The following is a 16,832-nucleotide window of genomic DNA, read 5'->3' as shown; positions in this document are numbered from 1 at the left end:
TGAGTGATTTGGTTCAGAAAAACCTAAGCCAGATTACAGTACATGTAACATGCACAAGGTTTCTTCCGGTTCTTTACATACGTTGATTGAAATTTGATTAATTTAATCAAAGCAATGTGATCTAATTAATCTGTGCATTACTCTGCTGACAACAAAGAAATGATATGTCCATAAAAGAGACTATTTATTTCTCCAACTTCCTGCTCTGTTAGAAGAGCGCAACGGATGGAACAGGAAACTTAGTATCAAATCCTGGTGATGTCAACTACATTACATAATTTTTTTTGTTCAATTACAAAAAAATATTTTAAAATGATAAATACTTGTATGAGAAAAACATACTTAAATTTTGATTGATAAACAAAATAAATGAAACCATATGATTGAATAATTACAGTATATACAATGACAATTTTAGCTAATTAGAAATTCCGACAAGAAAAGTGTACAGTACAGTAACTGCTTGAATATACAATGTATTACACTTATCGGTTATCATCACATAATTGTACAGTTCAGAATGATTACATTTTAAACAAGTAATGAGAATTTAAGAGAAAAATGCAGGCTTGAATAAATTATAGAAAGTAAATGTGTTAATTGTTAATTTAAGAAACCTACCAATAAGGAAGCCTGCCCTCTCGTCAGTTGCTAAGAACCTTTCATGCTGTTGACAAGCATATATGACTACCTCCAACTGCAAAGCCGACAGTTTACCCTCCGATATGACTTCCTCGGGCAAGGCGAGTTCATAGGTCACATCTGGAGGTTGTACACTCGCTAGCGAACTGGTTTCAACGACGAGATCCGGGTGCTTTAGGCCAACTTCAGCTGATGTTACAAAGCCAAAAAACTTCATGTTAAAAACATTTATCATTTTATTGCATCTAATTAACTAAAAAATTGCTAAAATATATAAAAAATAATAGGATTCTATGGCTGAGGTTTAACAATTAGTGTCCAAGTATGCTATTAACCAGCAAACCTGCAGACTTTATTAATCTACAGTAGGCTATTATTTTTGTGCCAAATTCAGCAAAATACCCCCTATAAAAATAGTTCAACATTTATATGATTATACAATACACACTAAGTATATTAAAATAATATTTCAAAACCTTAAAAATAATATTTTAAAGCTTTTATGAAATGCGTTATGCATTTTAAACTACCTATCATCAGGAGCACAAATAAAAAAGCGTGTGCCCTCTATAATTGTTCACTACGGGCAACGAGTTAGATGTGAAATATGAAACATTTTGAACTGAGCAAATTAAATTAATTGCTTTAAAAATGTCAGAATTTCTAATATTTCAATGCAGAAGCCAGAAAAAATGAAATAGGCCGTCCAAAATGGAAGCCAGTAGGCGTGGCCCTGAGTTGATGGGTGCCCCTCCCAAACACAAGGAAAAATGTTGGAATTTTGTCTTCAAAGGAATAGTGTAGAATTAGCTATCACAAAGATTTAAATTATAGACATAGATTGCACACGACTAAGGTTACTCACATAATGTTTCTTCGATTGAGAGATAGGCCTACTGTAGACCTACTGCATTTTGTTGACTAATAAAATTTAACTTGAATAAAATTTAACTTGTGACGTTAACAACAAATCTTCTTTACAGTATTTCATGAATTAATTATAACCAGAGAGTATGGACACCAACAATATTATGTCTAGAAACCGAATCTTAAGTATTGGTATGAAAACAACGTACATTAAAAAAATAAAGGTTGTTTTTATCAAAGGTAAATATGATTTAAGCTTTTAGTTTAATGTTACATTCGGTAGATTGGAAGAATATAAAGAATTTGCTAAAGGTAGACCAGGCCCAATAGGCTAGGCCAAGCTGATTAGGTCAAGCCGTCGCGGTAAAAGAGGCCATCATAAACAATTATTGTCCGTCCAAAGACGGCCGGACAGCTCGCTGATAATAAATCACCTGATAGGATAGTGATTACCTGTATTACTCATGATCTAATTAAAATCAGCAAGATCATAGGCTTAACCAGCAGGCCGTTCAGTCGTCTTTTGGACGGCCTACAATTGTTTAGGACGGCCACTTTTACCGTGACGGCTTGGAAGGCTTGGCCTAATCAGCTCAGCCTAGCCTAAATGGGCCTGATCTACCTTTAGAAAATTCTTTATATTCTTCAAATCTATCAAATGTTACATTAAACTAAAGCTAAATCATATTTACATTTGATTATTATTGCTTGAAGGTATGTTGTTTTTGTACCAATATTCGGTGGGGATTCCCAAAATGGCTTCCATTTTGGACGGCCTATTTAGTTTTTCTGGCTAAACCCCTGAGCAAGATTCATATTTTTGAACATAGTCATTATAATTAATAATACAATTATAGAATAATATACTATAATCACCATATAAAAATAAAATATATGATTTTAATTGATGTTTTTGTTTCGTATACACACAGAGTTGTAAAAATTTTTATTATTATTCTTTAAATTAAATAATAGCATTAAACAACAAACTAAAAAAAAATACATTTGATACTTGATTCAATTAAATTTTGCATTCAACAGGGGTAATAATTAAGAAATTATTCTGTCAAAATTTAATCTTATACGAATACAAGCATTCATAAATTCATAGCCAGTATTCAGGTGCTGGGTTCTAATTTCATTACAAGTGTATTCTGGTAATTATTGTCAGTAAAATGGGGCTAATTTGACCCATGGGATAGGAAGGGTTTAATCTGCTGGAATCAACCAAGACTGTGGTTGAGGTAATGTGGCTTGCAGTGTACCATATGAATGCATGCATGCAATTTACAGTACATCAAATTATTAATAGACTGTCATGTTTTCTTGTACATGTTACAGTGGGTGTAGATGTCTTGCACCTGTACCAACCTCCTTGATAGCTTGATTTTGTGTTCCTTTTTGTTTGTATATAGTACTATATAATATTTTAAGTTTTCTAAGGAATTATACAATAATACAGCTAATAAGATTACATTAATATAATGTAGATAAAAAGTTAAATTAATATCATTATCAGTCAACAAAATAGAGAACAAATTTGCCCTTAACTTGTCAACAGCAATAAATCTCACTAAAATAATGTATCCTCTAATACCAGCGTAACAAGATATATTGAATATTTATTTGCTTTAATCACTGAGTAAACTGGTGGCAGAATATTTCAGTATTCAAAGATTTTATTATACCCTTTTAAATGTAATAAGTTTAAATTTTTTTTCCAAGTTGGATAGCATTATATTTCTCACAAACGCGAGGCTTAAAATAGCCATTTATAATTTTAAAAAACAGGGTTGTCTTATACGCACAACACATAAATTTTTTATTTTTAAAATTATGTTCTACTTTCATGTGCAGATCATCTGTAATACATGAATTGAAAGCTAACTGTTAGTGTGAATAAATGCAATTTTAAATGCAGGGAAATAAGATTTCGATGAACATTTAAAGGCCCACAAAATGGTATTATTTGAAAGATTGGACCTACATCTGACATCATTTTTAGCCAGCTGCAGTAGATGCAGTATCCTGACCATAAAAAGCAGAAATAAGTAGGAATACCGACGATGAAACAAGAAGTGGTCTTATTTGCCCGACACACAAAAATCATCCAAAAATCTTCTCAAACTCAAGGGTTGTCTTATACGCAAGTAATACGGTACATAAACCTTAGTAAACAGAAAACAATTTCCCCCTTTTTTAACTTCAATATTTTGAAATATACTTTAAAAAACAGATTTGCCTGAAGTTACTGGTAAATAACCAATTTTCCCTGAGAAGACGAAAATAGATGAGAGGCCTAGAGAAATGTTAACAGCTTACGTAGAAGAATAGACCTGGCCTATAGGTTTCACTATAGTTTGTTTAATGGGAATTGTCCAATGTAAAGGCAGATGCAACTATGACATATTTATATTGCATTTGAAGCTCACAATGTCATGTAAGGATGAAGGTTGAAGTTCCACCAAATGGCTACAGTATATAGTGATTATCATTGATGTGTTTGATATAATCAAGCTAAACTATATTGTTATACTAGTAATGATGGATCACAACAATTAATGAGGATTTGATATGAAGATTGTCAAACTGTCAATTATTTGTATTAAATTATTTTTCGACTAAGGTTATGAAAAAGTAGGATTTATAAAATAATTAAAAAACACAATTATAAAAATTAGTTTTAGAAAAAAAATCTCCAGAAATTAAAGCAAACAGCAAAAATTAGAGAAATAATACAATATGTATGGAATTTCCCAAAAAACTATACATTTACATTGGGTGTATGGCTGTCTGAATTAGGGTAAAGCAGTTCTCATGTCAATTTTTAAATGACGGGTATTTTTTGTACTTAGAGATTAAAAATCAAAAGTAAATTGATAAAATGTAATGGAATTTAAATACTCACATTTGCTGGGTTTGTAGTTTGAAAATGTGTCTGCTTGGCTCATTTCGGCCTCCTCTTCATCTTCTTGATCAACGACCCCATCCTCTTGGTCAACAGTTTCCGAGTCCTCTTGACTTGCCATTTTAACTTTTTCTTCAATGGTATTAAAATGTTCGATTTCCTATTTAATAAAAAGTTGTTTAAATTGATACAAAATGTTTTTCACTAATCATAGTGTATTAAAATAAAAAAATAAAAAAACAATAATATGAACTTTAATCATCAGTAGTGGTCTGTAGAGCAAAAACATTTTTTTTTTTTTTTAAATGCATCCAAGGAAATGTGTGATACCTCCAATTACCCACATTTTCCAGCTCTGATTATATTTTTTTAAACCATATTTATATTTATAGAGGGTTACACTTCCAGTGTATCCTAGGTCGGCTGATATTCAGGGGCCATGAAATAACATGATGATTTATCAGGGAAGTCTCATTACAAGGCTTAGGGTGTGGAATTCCTCTGCTGTCTCTGGATTTGAACACTGAACCATAAAATCACTAGGATATCTCCACTCTAAGGACATAAGGCCAACAAATGAGCGGATCCCTGAAAAGTATTAAGTATTTAGTATTTAATCGGCAGTGGCGTATCTGGAGGAGGAAGGGGATGCATATGTCCCTCCAAAAATTACCCGTGCCCCCAGTCTTGCCACCCCCCAAAAAAAATCACGGTCAAGTAGTTAAAAATCACCTAAAATCACCATATTTTGCGAATTAGTGCCCCTCAACTTAACATCAAACCCCCCTCCCCCCACCTCACCTTCGCGCCCCAATCAGCACCCCCATTTCAAGACTTCTAGATACGCCACTGGTAATCAGCACAATGTTGGTATTCAAACCTGCAAGGTAAATGGGTGGATAGAAACAATATGGATATGGCTTTGCCAAAAACACACTAAGCAGCTGGTTCAACCTTTGGAAGCTGCCTTTAAGTAATACTGCTGTACCATAATTATTTAACTCAGTCATTTTAGCAATTAAAATAGAGTTTAGTTTAAAATCAATGCCTTGTACTTTTCAGCCAATAAGGAAGAAGAAAAAATGTGGATAAGAATGGAAAATTGGTATTTTTTGGTTGTCAGAAATAGCAAGGACATGGACTTGATAATATACACAAACAAGGATGTAAACTAATAGAATTGTAATATTGCTAAAAATATACAGTAAAATGACAATACAGTAAGCGTAAACTAATAATTAGGAAGAGCTTGTCATGGAGAGCTGAGCGTATTTAATTAAGGAAGATTGTGGGGAATCCCCTCCCCTCTCTATTTGCTTTCTGAACAGAAAATAACTGACAAACTTTGTATCCCAGCATTATTTTGATGTTAAAATCAATGAACCATATTCCCATTGCGACTATCTATTGAGCCTTGTCTATTGTTATTCATTACTTCATATCCTGTATGTAAAGTAGGCCCTATGTCATGACGAGCTCATTCAAGTTGGTCCACTATTGTTGTACAGTACTATACAGTATTTTCTATGCATGAGAACAACTTACATCATGAACAGTGAAATGGAATACAGTGTCAAAATTAATAGATCATGTTTACAAATTCATTTAGAATTTACTACTGTACGTCTGCTTATAAAACAAAATATATAGCAGGCATGAGGGAATTTCATATTTTTTCACTTGTCCCCGAACAAAATGCACTTGCCCTGAAGACAATTTTACTTGTGCCAATATTATTGCGCAATAATCATAAAAAAATAACACAAAAGTAAAGTATTTTTGCTATGGCCTTTAGATACTGCATTGATCACGCAACAATGTTTTTCTTTCTATTTTAATTTGCAAGAATTTAAAACGACAACTTTAAGTAAAAATTTCTCAGGCATTGTTGATTCCCACGATACAAGAGTTCTCAGCCACACGCTAGGACTGTGTTTTATGACGTTATTTTTTTTTGGGGGGGGGGGGCGAGGGTGGTGGCCATACCGTATGTTTGTACCCGTTTACAGATCTTAATCAATTCTAATACTAACTTCAAATGTATTTTATTTATTTTTTTTTTGCGGAGGATTAAAAAAAAACTAATTCAAATTGCACGGGAAAACCTCTAGAAAGAGATGCACAGAATCGTAAATACTTGTGTTCCTACTATCAAGCACTCAGTTTTCTGCAAAATATCTGTGGAAATCGGCACATATTTTCAAAATGCTGCGACGGATTTCTGGGCCTAATATTTTTTGCAGGGAATATTTTACAGCCTGACACATCCTCATTTCATTTATTGCAAAATAAATAAAATTGCTTACCTCTCAACGAAAGACAAGCACTGTAGGCCTATATAGGGCCCAACTCTGAGCATGGGCCGAGGACGAATCCCTTCTAGAGAATCTCCTCAAAAGTAATTACTAGTCATGAAGTCCAGACATTTCATGTTGTCCAACTCAACTTATCAACTAATGGCTGTGCGGCCAAAATCCTGGTATATGTCTGGTATTTATAGACTACACCAGTGTGAATTTATATTGTAAACAGACTACGTGCAGCAGGCCCAGGCGGCTGATGGATTACAGGTACGATATCGTGGGAAAATATGTAGGTCTGCTGTAGGTCTAATGTGTAAACAGATCTGGCTAAAATTAACGATTTAAGAATTAATTTTCAATCTTTACTGCAGAAAATAACAAATTTTATATTGAGTAGGCCTATATTTTTTCTTTTAAGCCAACAATAAATCGCAGGATTGTTGGTGACTCTAACTTGATGAACACTGTGCTGTGTGTAACCATGGCATAGTCGGTTTTCTGTTTGATTTCTCTTTGTGCGCCGACAATTTGTTACTAAAATATGCTGCGCATTGTCAAGAGTCAGACTTTTTATAAATACTGTGAAAGCATTACGCATTACATGGTGAAGTAGCCTATAGATTTTAAAAGTGCTTGTCCACGAACAAGTGGTCCCTAAAATTCTTGTTGTCCGACCATAAAAAGCACTTGGGCAAGTGGGTTCGCTCATGCCTGTATAGGACTCTTTCTCATTAAAAAAAATAATGAGAACTGATGTTTATTTGAGATTTTAAAAAAAAATTACATAAAAAAATGATAAATGCTACAAGAAATCAACCAAAACCTGGGCCACAAGGATACATGCCAAGATCCCTTTTCCACCACATATCGCTGGACCAAAAAAGGAGAATAGAAAAACTCTTCTTATGTTAATACTTCTGGAGAATATTTTTAAAACATCTCAGAATAGCTGAGCTTACACTGTACAGAAAATGGCTCAACATCGTCCAGTTTTACTACCAGTAGATGCCAATGGGTTGGCATCTGACCCCTTGTTAGAGAACTTAGCCTCCCTAAATGTACAGTATACTGTATCCATCTGATACCTTATAAATGTTAATAGGAAAATTAAAAGATATTAAAACAGGATTTTTACATTGCTTCTGTAGTCTGTATTTTTGTCGTTTTCTGTTTTCCCACTATTTTATTGGGTTTTTTTTTAACTGAATTAAAAAAAATAATTAAATGTCTTGCAATGGAATATGATAAATTAAGTAAAAATATATTATTACTGTAATAATTTTGTATAAACTGTTTTCTTGTGTATTTTTTATATATTTTTGATTATCAGTATGTATTTAGTCCTGTTTTTTTTTTATATATTAATTGTCCCATGTGGGATGAAGAAAGATTATTGATTCAATTATTGATTTTTTCCCTTAGATTATATTTTTTATATTTGCATTGTTGATAGTCATTGCTATATTATATTGTTAGGAGGACCTCAATAAGTAGCACTGCTGGAAGAGTCACCTTCAAGAAATAAAGTTCATTTCACGCTGGAAGAGTCACCTTCAAGAAATAAAGTTCATTTCACCTAAGACCAAGAATCTTGCATACTGTACTGTTACCTATTGACATTGAATAAAGACATTTTGAATTGTTTGCACTATGGGGCCATTCCATGCCAAATCCCCTAATTTTCTGAAAAGTTCCCATCCGACCCTCCGTCGATTTTGCTGGAAATCCACCAAAATGTTCCATTTTAAAAATAACACGAACAATTTTAGACCAGAAGTCCAAGTCGATTTGAAATTACGGCCCTCCAACAAATGCCACCCCGCTATAGTATAAAGCAATGTATTTATTTACAGTCATAGCCTAAAGTAAATATATTCAGAAGTCAGAAACTATGAGATATAAACCATTTTTAGTTGAATATTTTAAATTTTGTAAAGCGCACTGATATGTTTACGCTATACAAGATATGTATCAATATTATTATTATTAACAATAAAATTAAATACCACCAAGTTTAATTTGCTTATAATTTGTATACTTTTTATTGTTTGATCACATAATTTGGTACGTTCTTGAGACTTGATTGATTGATTTTATTCGGCTTTATACAACTACACACAAAATTTAAAAACATAAATATCAAATTACAATAAAATCCAGTCATAAAATATCAAAACAATAAAATCCAACGAAGGTACATAAAAACAACAAAAATCAAGCATTATCCAAAAATAACATCATTACAATAAAATTTAAACCAAAAACAAAAAAACAAAGTCAGGGATGACAGTCAAGGAATGACTTATTTCCAATGGGGTCCTTCTAACACTAATGGATTACAGGAACAAAATGGATCTTCACTGTGGAGACCCAATCAGTTAGAGATATCACCATCCACCTTCCCTCCCATCCAACAGGCCTGCAACCAGCCTACCGTAAAACCTCGAATTGAAGCCCAATTGGCCTTTTTTTGAGATGAAGCCCATCTCGATTTGAAGCCCCCTCTTTAGTTTGCAAATAAGTCTAAAAAAAAGCCCATCTCAAGATAGAACTGACTACTTTTTAAAAGAGTACAGTACGTACATGAATTTCAAAAAACAAAATAAATTAAAAACAAGCTTGGTTTATACAGTATTTTAGGTGATTTTTGAAAAAAAATTTGAAAAAAAGTCCGCTCTTTAGTTTGCAAAAGTAGCCTCGAAAAGAAGCCCATCCATAGTTCGCAAATAAAATGGTGAAGCCTAGGGCTTCATTTTGAGGTTTTACGGTATGCCCCTGATGTCTAATAATAACAACATTATGTTCTCTACCTGATCTAATGTACTGTTCATGAACATGTCATTGCTTAGTGTGGGCAGCAGTGCACTTCCCATGTCCATCAGCTCGCTATACTCTGGTTGATCGGCAAGAAAGGCTGTAAGCTCGTCCCATAATTCCACATCTTGTGCACCACCTCCTACTCCCCCAGTCATTGTGTAATCAAATTTATCCGGATTCATAGCTAATAGGAGGTTGCTGCCATTATTATGCATCTGAAAAAAAAAGGTTTAAAATTTACTGAGTGTTATAAAATTGCCTCAAAACAATTTAGAGGTTGTCTGAAAAGTGATTTAAATTTTTTTTTTTTTATACAGTATTATAAAGCACATCCTACACTGTACAAGATACTAATCCTTCTGAACACAGTTAACATATTTATTTGAATAAACGTCCTGCTTTGAATAAACACTTGCTTGAATAAATGCAACCTCAAAAAAACTCCACCTCTAGAGCCTCATTTGGAATAACGCTTCCCTCGAACAAACACCCTGATCATGCACACATTTTTATGGTAGTCATGTGGTGTAGTTCCACATTTACTTTTCAAATTAAGGGGCGTTTGTTTGAGTATTGGCCTACGTACCCATTTCAAAAACCAAAAGATATAAACGTCTCCCTTGAATAAATGCCCACTTAAAATCCCTTCTCAACAACATATGCCCAGGGCCATTTATTTGAATAAATACGGTATTAAATCTCAAAAGTACAGATAAATAATAGGTCTACGGCTTTGAATATTAAGGAGGAATGTCTGGACAGAATACACACCTACAGTATAGTTATGTTCTTTTTCAATAATCAATATACAGTAACAACTAAGACCTGGCATAACCGTATGTGTAAGCTACATTCTTTTAGAGCCGAATCACAATTATATATCAGCCATGGGTTGGGTTCCATTCATGGTTAATATTTTATGTCGTAAGAGAGTCGACCTGGGAATGTTCACACTTCCTCCTTTGCGTCTCGTTTTTGCATGAAATAATGTTATGGTACAATGTGTCAAAATTGGCCGCTACCGTAACGACCTTGGCGACCCAAGTTCTGTTTATTTACATTCAGATATGCAGATGAGTCGGCCCAGGTCTCGCATTGCGAGGCCTTAGTCGACTTTAAACAGACTTAAAATTTATTTATTGTGTACACTTGAAAAAAGGTGGCCCTGAGGAAGCCCTAACCCGACGTAGAGTAACTATTAAGTGCGATTGGGCTCTTACACTACATGCACTTTGTGCTGGTTTGCAATTGTATGTTATCCAGTGACCAGGGGTAATAATGCGCAGCACCTTTGATCATATAATTTGGAATTGGCGCTATGTAAATATTTAAGCATTACTATTATTAAGCATTAGGAGCCATATTTCAAAGGACCAATGGCTCAATATCATCTGAAAGAAGGTATGCTATTGTAACTTGCATTTTAACCCTCCAGTTAAAACACAAAGAGAGCAGCGGATGGATTTGAACAATGGACCACGGGTCGGAAAAGGCTGCCAAGGACAGTTTAACAGACAAACACTCTCCAGTTTAGCTGAAAGGGCTATTCTGCTTCATATTCGCAAAACAACAAATCCTTAATTTCATGACATAAAGTGGTAAAATATAAATCTATACCGATGTAGCTAGCTAAAGGCATTTTCAACACAGAGGTAAAACGGACTTAAGTTTTAGTTTTAAACACTGATTGACGTTTATTGCCGTTGATTTTAAGTAAATAGGGCTGTCTAAATGAGTCACATTAACACGGTTGGTGGTGAACCCTGTAGACACTCCAATAAAGTGTACATATTAAGTTCATTGACCTGCACAATTAAAGGATTTTTGCACAAAGGATAATTGTTAATTCTTCTCTTCTGAAAGACTAACAAGACTTTACTTCAACCCTCTAGTGGCAACGAACAAGATATATTGCTCATTCTGGGCTAGAAAAAAAAATAAAATGAAAAATTAAAATGCTAAATTTGCTTAATACTGTATATTTAAAAATTTTGTTAGCTTTGAAAATAATGTTTTGCTTGATTGATGCATATTAAAATTATACTATTCCAATTCCTTTGGGATGCCTGTACTTTATTGGTAATCAAACATGTTCGTAGTAAATTCTTGGCATCTTTTTTTTAATTAAAAAATACACTAATTTTCCCAGCTAGGATTAGAACTCTGGACCTTCCGCTCGCTATCAGTCTGGGGCTTTGTTAAAAATTCAAATCTGAACAAATGTAACTATCTGTCCACTCTTTTGCATAAGTATTATGGAACAGCACTAGTTCTCTCTTTTCCACTCTTAAATGTGGTTAAAAACAAGCCAAACAAGTCACTGGTTGCAAAAATCAATTTTTAGTTATTAATATAGTGTTAAACAGTAAAATGAGAGCTATAAAATGGTAAAAGAATCCTTTAAATCCAACATTTCATTATGAAGTTATTGGAGTTTAAACATACAGCTGTTTAAAGAACAGTATTTGAGAAATCAGCCTTTAAAGTTTACGGTTTCAGGCATTTCTTAGGCAGAAACCATCACCAATTCGTTAAAATTTATTGTGTTAACATTGAAAATGGGGAAAATAACAGCAAAGCATGATGTATTGATATATATCAAGTTTAGTTTAGTGCAATAAAATGGATTTCCTCTTTTAGATTTTATGTTCTAATTGTTAATTTTGGCAGTGGTATTTCTTGAACTTGTACTTGAACAAAATAAAAAAAAAAAAATCCCGAACCAATTTTTTTGGAACATTTTGGTTGCATAGGGAAAAACAACATACTTTTTTGCCCTTACAATGTTATAGCATATTAACATTTAAACTGACAGGATAGACTACCGATTAGCTAGCCATAGCTAGGCTAATGACGACTATCCATTGGGCTATATCTAAAAAATACTCAGCGTTTATTAGTGTTTTAGGACTTGCCTTTCAAAAACCTAAAGTCTGGTAGTAGTATTAGTAGTAGGGCCTAGCCTCCTTTCCTTCTTAGGGCTGACCGAGCCTGAGGCCTAGGCCTACCTGGAGGTACTGTAACCACCACAGGCTAAGTAAGACTCTAAGTCAGTACATCAACATTCCTGATGATGCTTAAATAAAAGCGAAACGTTGAACAAATGGCCTTGTCAATTTTTTGGAGTGACATTCATACTACCTAGGCCCTTGTACTTAAACTCAGTGATCAGTGCACATCCAAATCAAATGTTTTCTGGCTAGGCCTAGCTAAGGCTTTATAGGCCTAGGAGGGCCTAGGCTAGGCCTACTGAGATCGAGTCAGTACAGAAGTATGTAAGGACGCAGTGTTAAACTTCTACAGTTCAAGCTACACTTTAATTTACAAAATATTCAGAAATAATAATCCACTTCACTAATGATGATCTGAACCATTAGTATAGGCGGTTTGATGCTCAATGTTATAATTCTAGGCCGCACATAATGGACCGGAAGTTGCCTTACTGACGCAACCACACTACTGTAATACATGTCTAATCGCACTCACACACACTGCGATGTGAACTAAAGTTAAGAACGTCCTTGCTGGGCCTAGCCTAGCAATTAGAACTGAAGACGCCTTCAAAACTCACCTTTTTTCTCTTCTTTGAAAAACGCTATTGTCGACGAAATCGAACTTATATTAACCAACAATCATTATTTATTATTTTGGCGTGTTTTTTAACATAAAATTCAGTTGTAGGTTCGTGAATTTTGGTTCGTCATAAAAAGGGAATACAAACGGGACATCCCCCATCAATCGATAGACTTCGCCGCGTGTCGCGTACAAATACATTCACACACAACGATCATAGGAGTGCGCGAAGCTACTAGAGACATTCATGTCATCACTGGGTTTGCGAGTCTTTCCTGGAATTCCCCTATATGTGCGTCACTGTCGCGTGGGTATGAATGTTCAGAATGTGTGAGGGTACTGTGCTCACAAGGATATACAGGTATATGTAGACACACCATGATTTATTCCAAGCAGGGAGCTCCCTATCCTGGCAGAAACAGCTTTAGAGAAATTATAAAGTACGGTAAACGCATAAGACCTACATTAAATAGGATAATTTCTCTTCAAATCTAAGTTATGCTGCCAATTAACCATGAGCACAGGGACGGATTCAAGGGGTGGAGGGTTTTCAAAAAGTATTTTTTTAAATGGAGAAAAAGACAATTATTCTGTTGAATCCCGGGCCCCCTCCTAGAAGGTACTAAGACTGTCTCTTATACACATCTAGATGTGTATAAGAGACAGCTTCACTTTCGCTCCCCCATCAGCACCCCTATTTAAAGACTTTAGATAGGCCACTATCCTGGATCCGCCGCAGTGTATAGGCCTATGTTTATTTTTAATCTGTATAGTTTCTTTTTTGTCGTCGTAGAGTCCAGTAAAGTGAAAACCATCAGTTGCTGCTTAAAATTTGTTGGAGGTGTTCGACTCCAATAGATAATATCGATAATGAAACTGGTATTCTGCACCACTAAAGAACATAATGTGCCTGAATAGGGCGATTCCATTGAGAGTATGCTTCAGTTTCGCCCATAAACACGGCCTGCGTATTCTTGGTACTGATTCCGGTACAGGGCGGAGGTGCTTCTTATGTTTCTCACTGTTTTGGTTGGAGTAGGCCTTGAGATGATAGGATTTTTTTTCGACCAAAGTGGATTTAATACTTAATATGTTGTAAGGCGATATTCCCGTCAACAACACATTAAACCCATCATTTATTTACATTGGATTCCTGTTTAAAAATTTACATTTAAACTATTTTACTTGTATTTGAGGCACTTTTTTTAAACACCATTGTTTTTTTTTTTGTTTTTTTTTTGTTTTGTTTGTTTTTTAGAGTTTCTTACGACCTATATTCCTCCGTTCACTGATAAACACTATCTGCAAGTCTCTTCACTTAAAAGTAAACGTAAAAAATATAGTCAACTTTCATTTTCTGTTTAGGTCCACCTTCAGAAAATTTAGTTCTATTCAAGAAGAATCGCAAAACTTACTTATCTCCTAAAGTGTTCTAGTCTGGTTTATTTCTGACTTGGCGTCTTGTATTTTTGAATTGATATATTATTGTATTTAGGTATACTCAATCACTAGCGCTGATAGGGGAGGGGTCAGTGTCCTGTAGCCCGGACCTCGAAGACAAAAAAAAACCAAAAAAAAACAAAAAAATTAAAACTTATGGAGTTTTGATCTACCGTCATTAGTGTCCATAGTCGTTTGTGTTAGAATCTAGTACATGAAACGCCGGACCTTGGGCGGTGTCCTCGCCCTCAAACCCCCATCGGTCTGCACCTGGGGCCTTGCTGGGTTATGGCTTAATGTAATGCAATGTGAAATTAATCCTTAGTGGCGTATCGAATTTTGTGAATATTACGAAGATAATAATTGTCTAATTTCCAAACAGAACTATAACGGATAACGGCTGATTTAATTTCTACACTGTTGAGTTTAAGTGGGGCGTTGGAGAAATAAATTTTGAGTAAAATATAATGAATTCCGTTTTTTGTTGGGATTGAGTTTTTAAAAACTGTGAGACATCCATGATTCAATTTCGGAGATACATTTCTGAATTTTGTTAAAGGCGGATTGAGATTAAATTAATGGGTTAAAGGGAACATAATAATAATAATAATAATAATAATAATAATAATAATAATAATAATAATAATAATAATAATAATAATAATAATAATAATATGTCGTTCTTATATAGCGCTTAATGCCTTAACAAAGCCTCTAAGCGCTTCACATTAAGCTAGTTTCGTGGGCATATATACAGTAATAATATGGAACTGAACCTGATTTTTTCTAGAACGTGGCAACGGGGGAATGTGAACTAGTACTGTACAACACATAATTACCGCCAAAATGTGTTATTGCACGACGATCATAAAGATATTGACACAACTAAGGTTAGAAAAAACGTAATTCTACTGGAGTAGGCTAGAACATTTAGACTATTTTGAGAATGATGTTGCTTCAATTATATTTGTTTACGTCATTGTCTTTTTATTTATTTACTTTAACATACGCCTTTAAATCGGCAGCACTCATTAGCGCTCAACTTGAAAACAAGACAGGGAGTCACTTAAATACTGTACACTTAATACCAATTAAACAAAATTAATACAAACTTTAAAATAACTAAAACTGAGAAATTATCAAATGAACTTAAAAATAATAATATAAAAATATAAATCAAAATGGTGCGTTTATTTGAGAAAAAAAATTTTTTTTTCGAAGGATGCGTTTTAAAAATTTAAGCTCCTAAAGTGAAGGCCATTCAAATAGGACTATGCTATTTCCCGGCAGGGGAGCCTTAATCTTTCAAACCATGGGTGGTATGGTACCTAGTCCACTTCCAACTAACTTTAAATTTTGTATCTGCCCGCATTGGGTTCGAATAGGGGTAATGTAGCTCCTTTCCAGGTTGCCAACTGCTATTCGCGGCACTACATTTTCAAAATTTCCACCTTAGCCCCAACCATGGTCAGGCTAAGGTGACTTGAACTCTAGTTCCCACAAACTTTAAATCTTGTGACTGCCCTTTGAGTGGGAGGGGTAGCGGCTTTACAGGTTGCCAGCATTCCCGGAAGGTACTAAGAATTCACCATCCATGTTGGGAAGATGGGGTTAACTTAAATCACACGTGGGATAGGGGTAGCGGGTCAGTAGTTTAACAATCTAATTTAAGTTCCCCCTCCCCCTCTCCCCTCCGCTAAATGTTGTTGAGATCAATATAACCTCAAATTAGCGAAAGTGCTAGAGAGTTTCAATGGTATATCCCCCTTTCACCCCACCAGTGGCTCTTCGCTCCACTCGCACGTCCGCCCCTGCATATTTTACACCACAACCAGGAGGGTACGAGAAAATACCTACATATTTTGTTGATAGGATATTTACTGGATTAGTTTAATGTTTTCAATTATTTTATTATCATTATCATTACCTCCTACTGAACCTCACCCAGCTTTCACCATAGTATGGCTTGGACCTTGTTGCTGGGGAGGATGTTGGATTTGGCGGTAGGGGGTGCGTGAGGGTCCACCTCACTGCCCCCACCATGGTTGGGGCTGAGGGAATAGAAAATTTTGAGAATAGGGACCTCTCAGGCGCAGATCTAGAGTTTTAGCTCGGTTTCCATAGAATCGCTCACCCTATCGGCGACAGTCGTGACATTTGTTAGTTCACAGACGAATCGGGGTGCCTTCCCGATTGCGCAGGGCAGCTAGCAATGCACTGATTCGTCTGCGTCTGCAACGCAATCGGAAAAAGTTGAACCAGGTTCAACCTTCACTTCGAAA

At 34.9% G+C, this 16,832-nt stretch overlaps 1 protein-coding gene across 3 annotated transcripts in view; it reads right to left on the bottom strand.

Annotated features, from left to right (window-relative positions):
• Positions 1-16,832, bottom strand: part of LOC117108885 (protein strawberry notch-like) — a 33,098-nt gene that overhangs the window by 13,846 nt on the left and 2,420 nt on the right. The window contains exons 1-4 of one of the 3 annotated variants that reach the window (XM_033251056.1): positions 13,109-13,329; positions 9,531-9,752; positions 4,418-4,577; positions 622-831 (exon numbers count right to left, since the gene is read on the bottom strand). In XM_033251056.1, the coding sequence (XP_033106947.1) occupies positions 622-831; positions 4,418-4,577; positions 9,531-9,752 (592 nt within the window). In that variant the 5' untranslated portion in view covers positions 13,109-13,329. Of the gene's footprint in view, positions 1-621; positions 832-4,417; positions 4,578-9,530; positions 9,753-12,892; positions 13,009-13,108; positions 13,330-16,832 lie in introns of those variants that run through there. The other 2 variants (XM_033251057.1, XM_033251055.1) reach the window with 2 other exon arrangements.

This window comes from Anneissia japonica, unplaced genomic scaffold (genome assembly GCF_011630105.1).
Source record: "Anneissia japonica isolate Jap-2015-1 unplaced genomic scaffold, ASM1163010v1 scaffold2617_len527014_cov191, whole genome shotgun sequence".
In the NCBI taxonomy this organism is placed as follows: domain Eukaryota; kingdom Metazoa; phylum Echinodermata; class Crinoidea; order Comatulida; family Comatulidae; genus Anneissia; species Anneissia japonica.
This window is presented reverse-complemented; position numbering and strand designations above follow the sequence as displayed.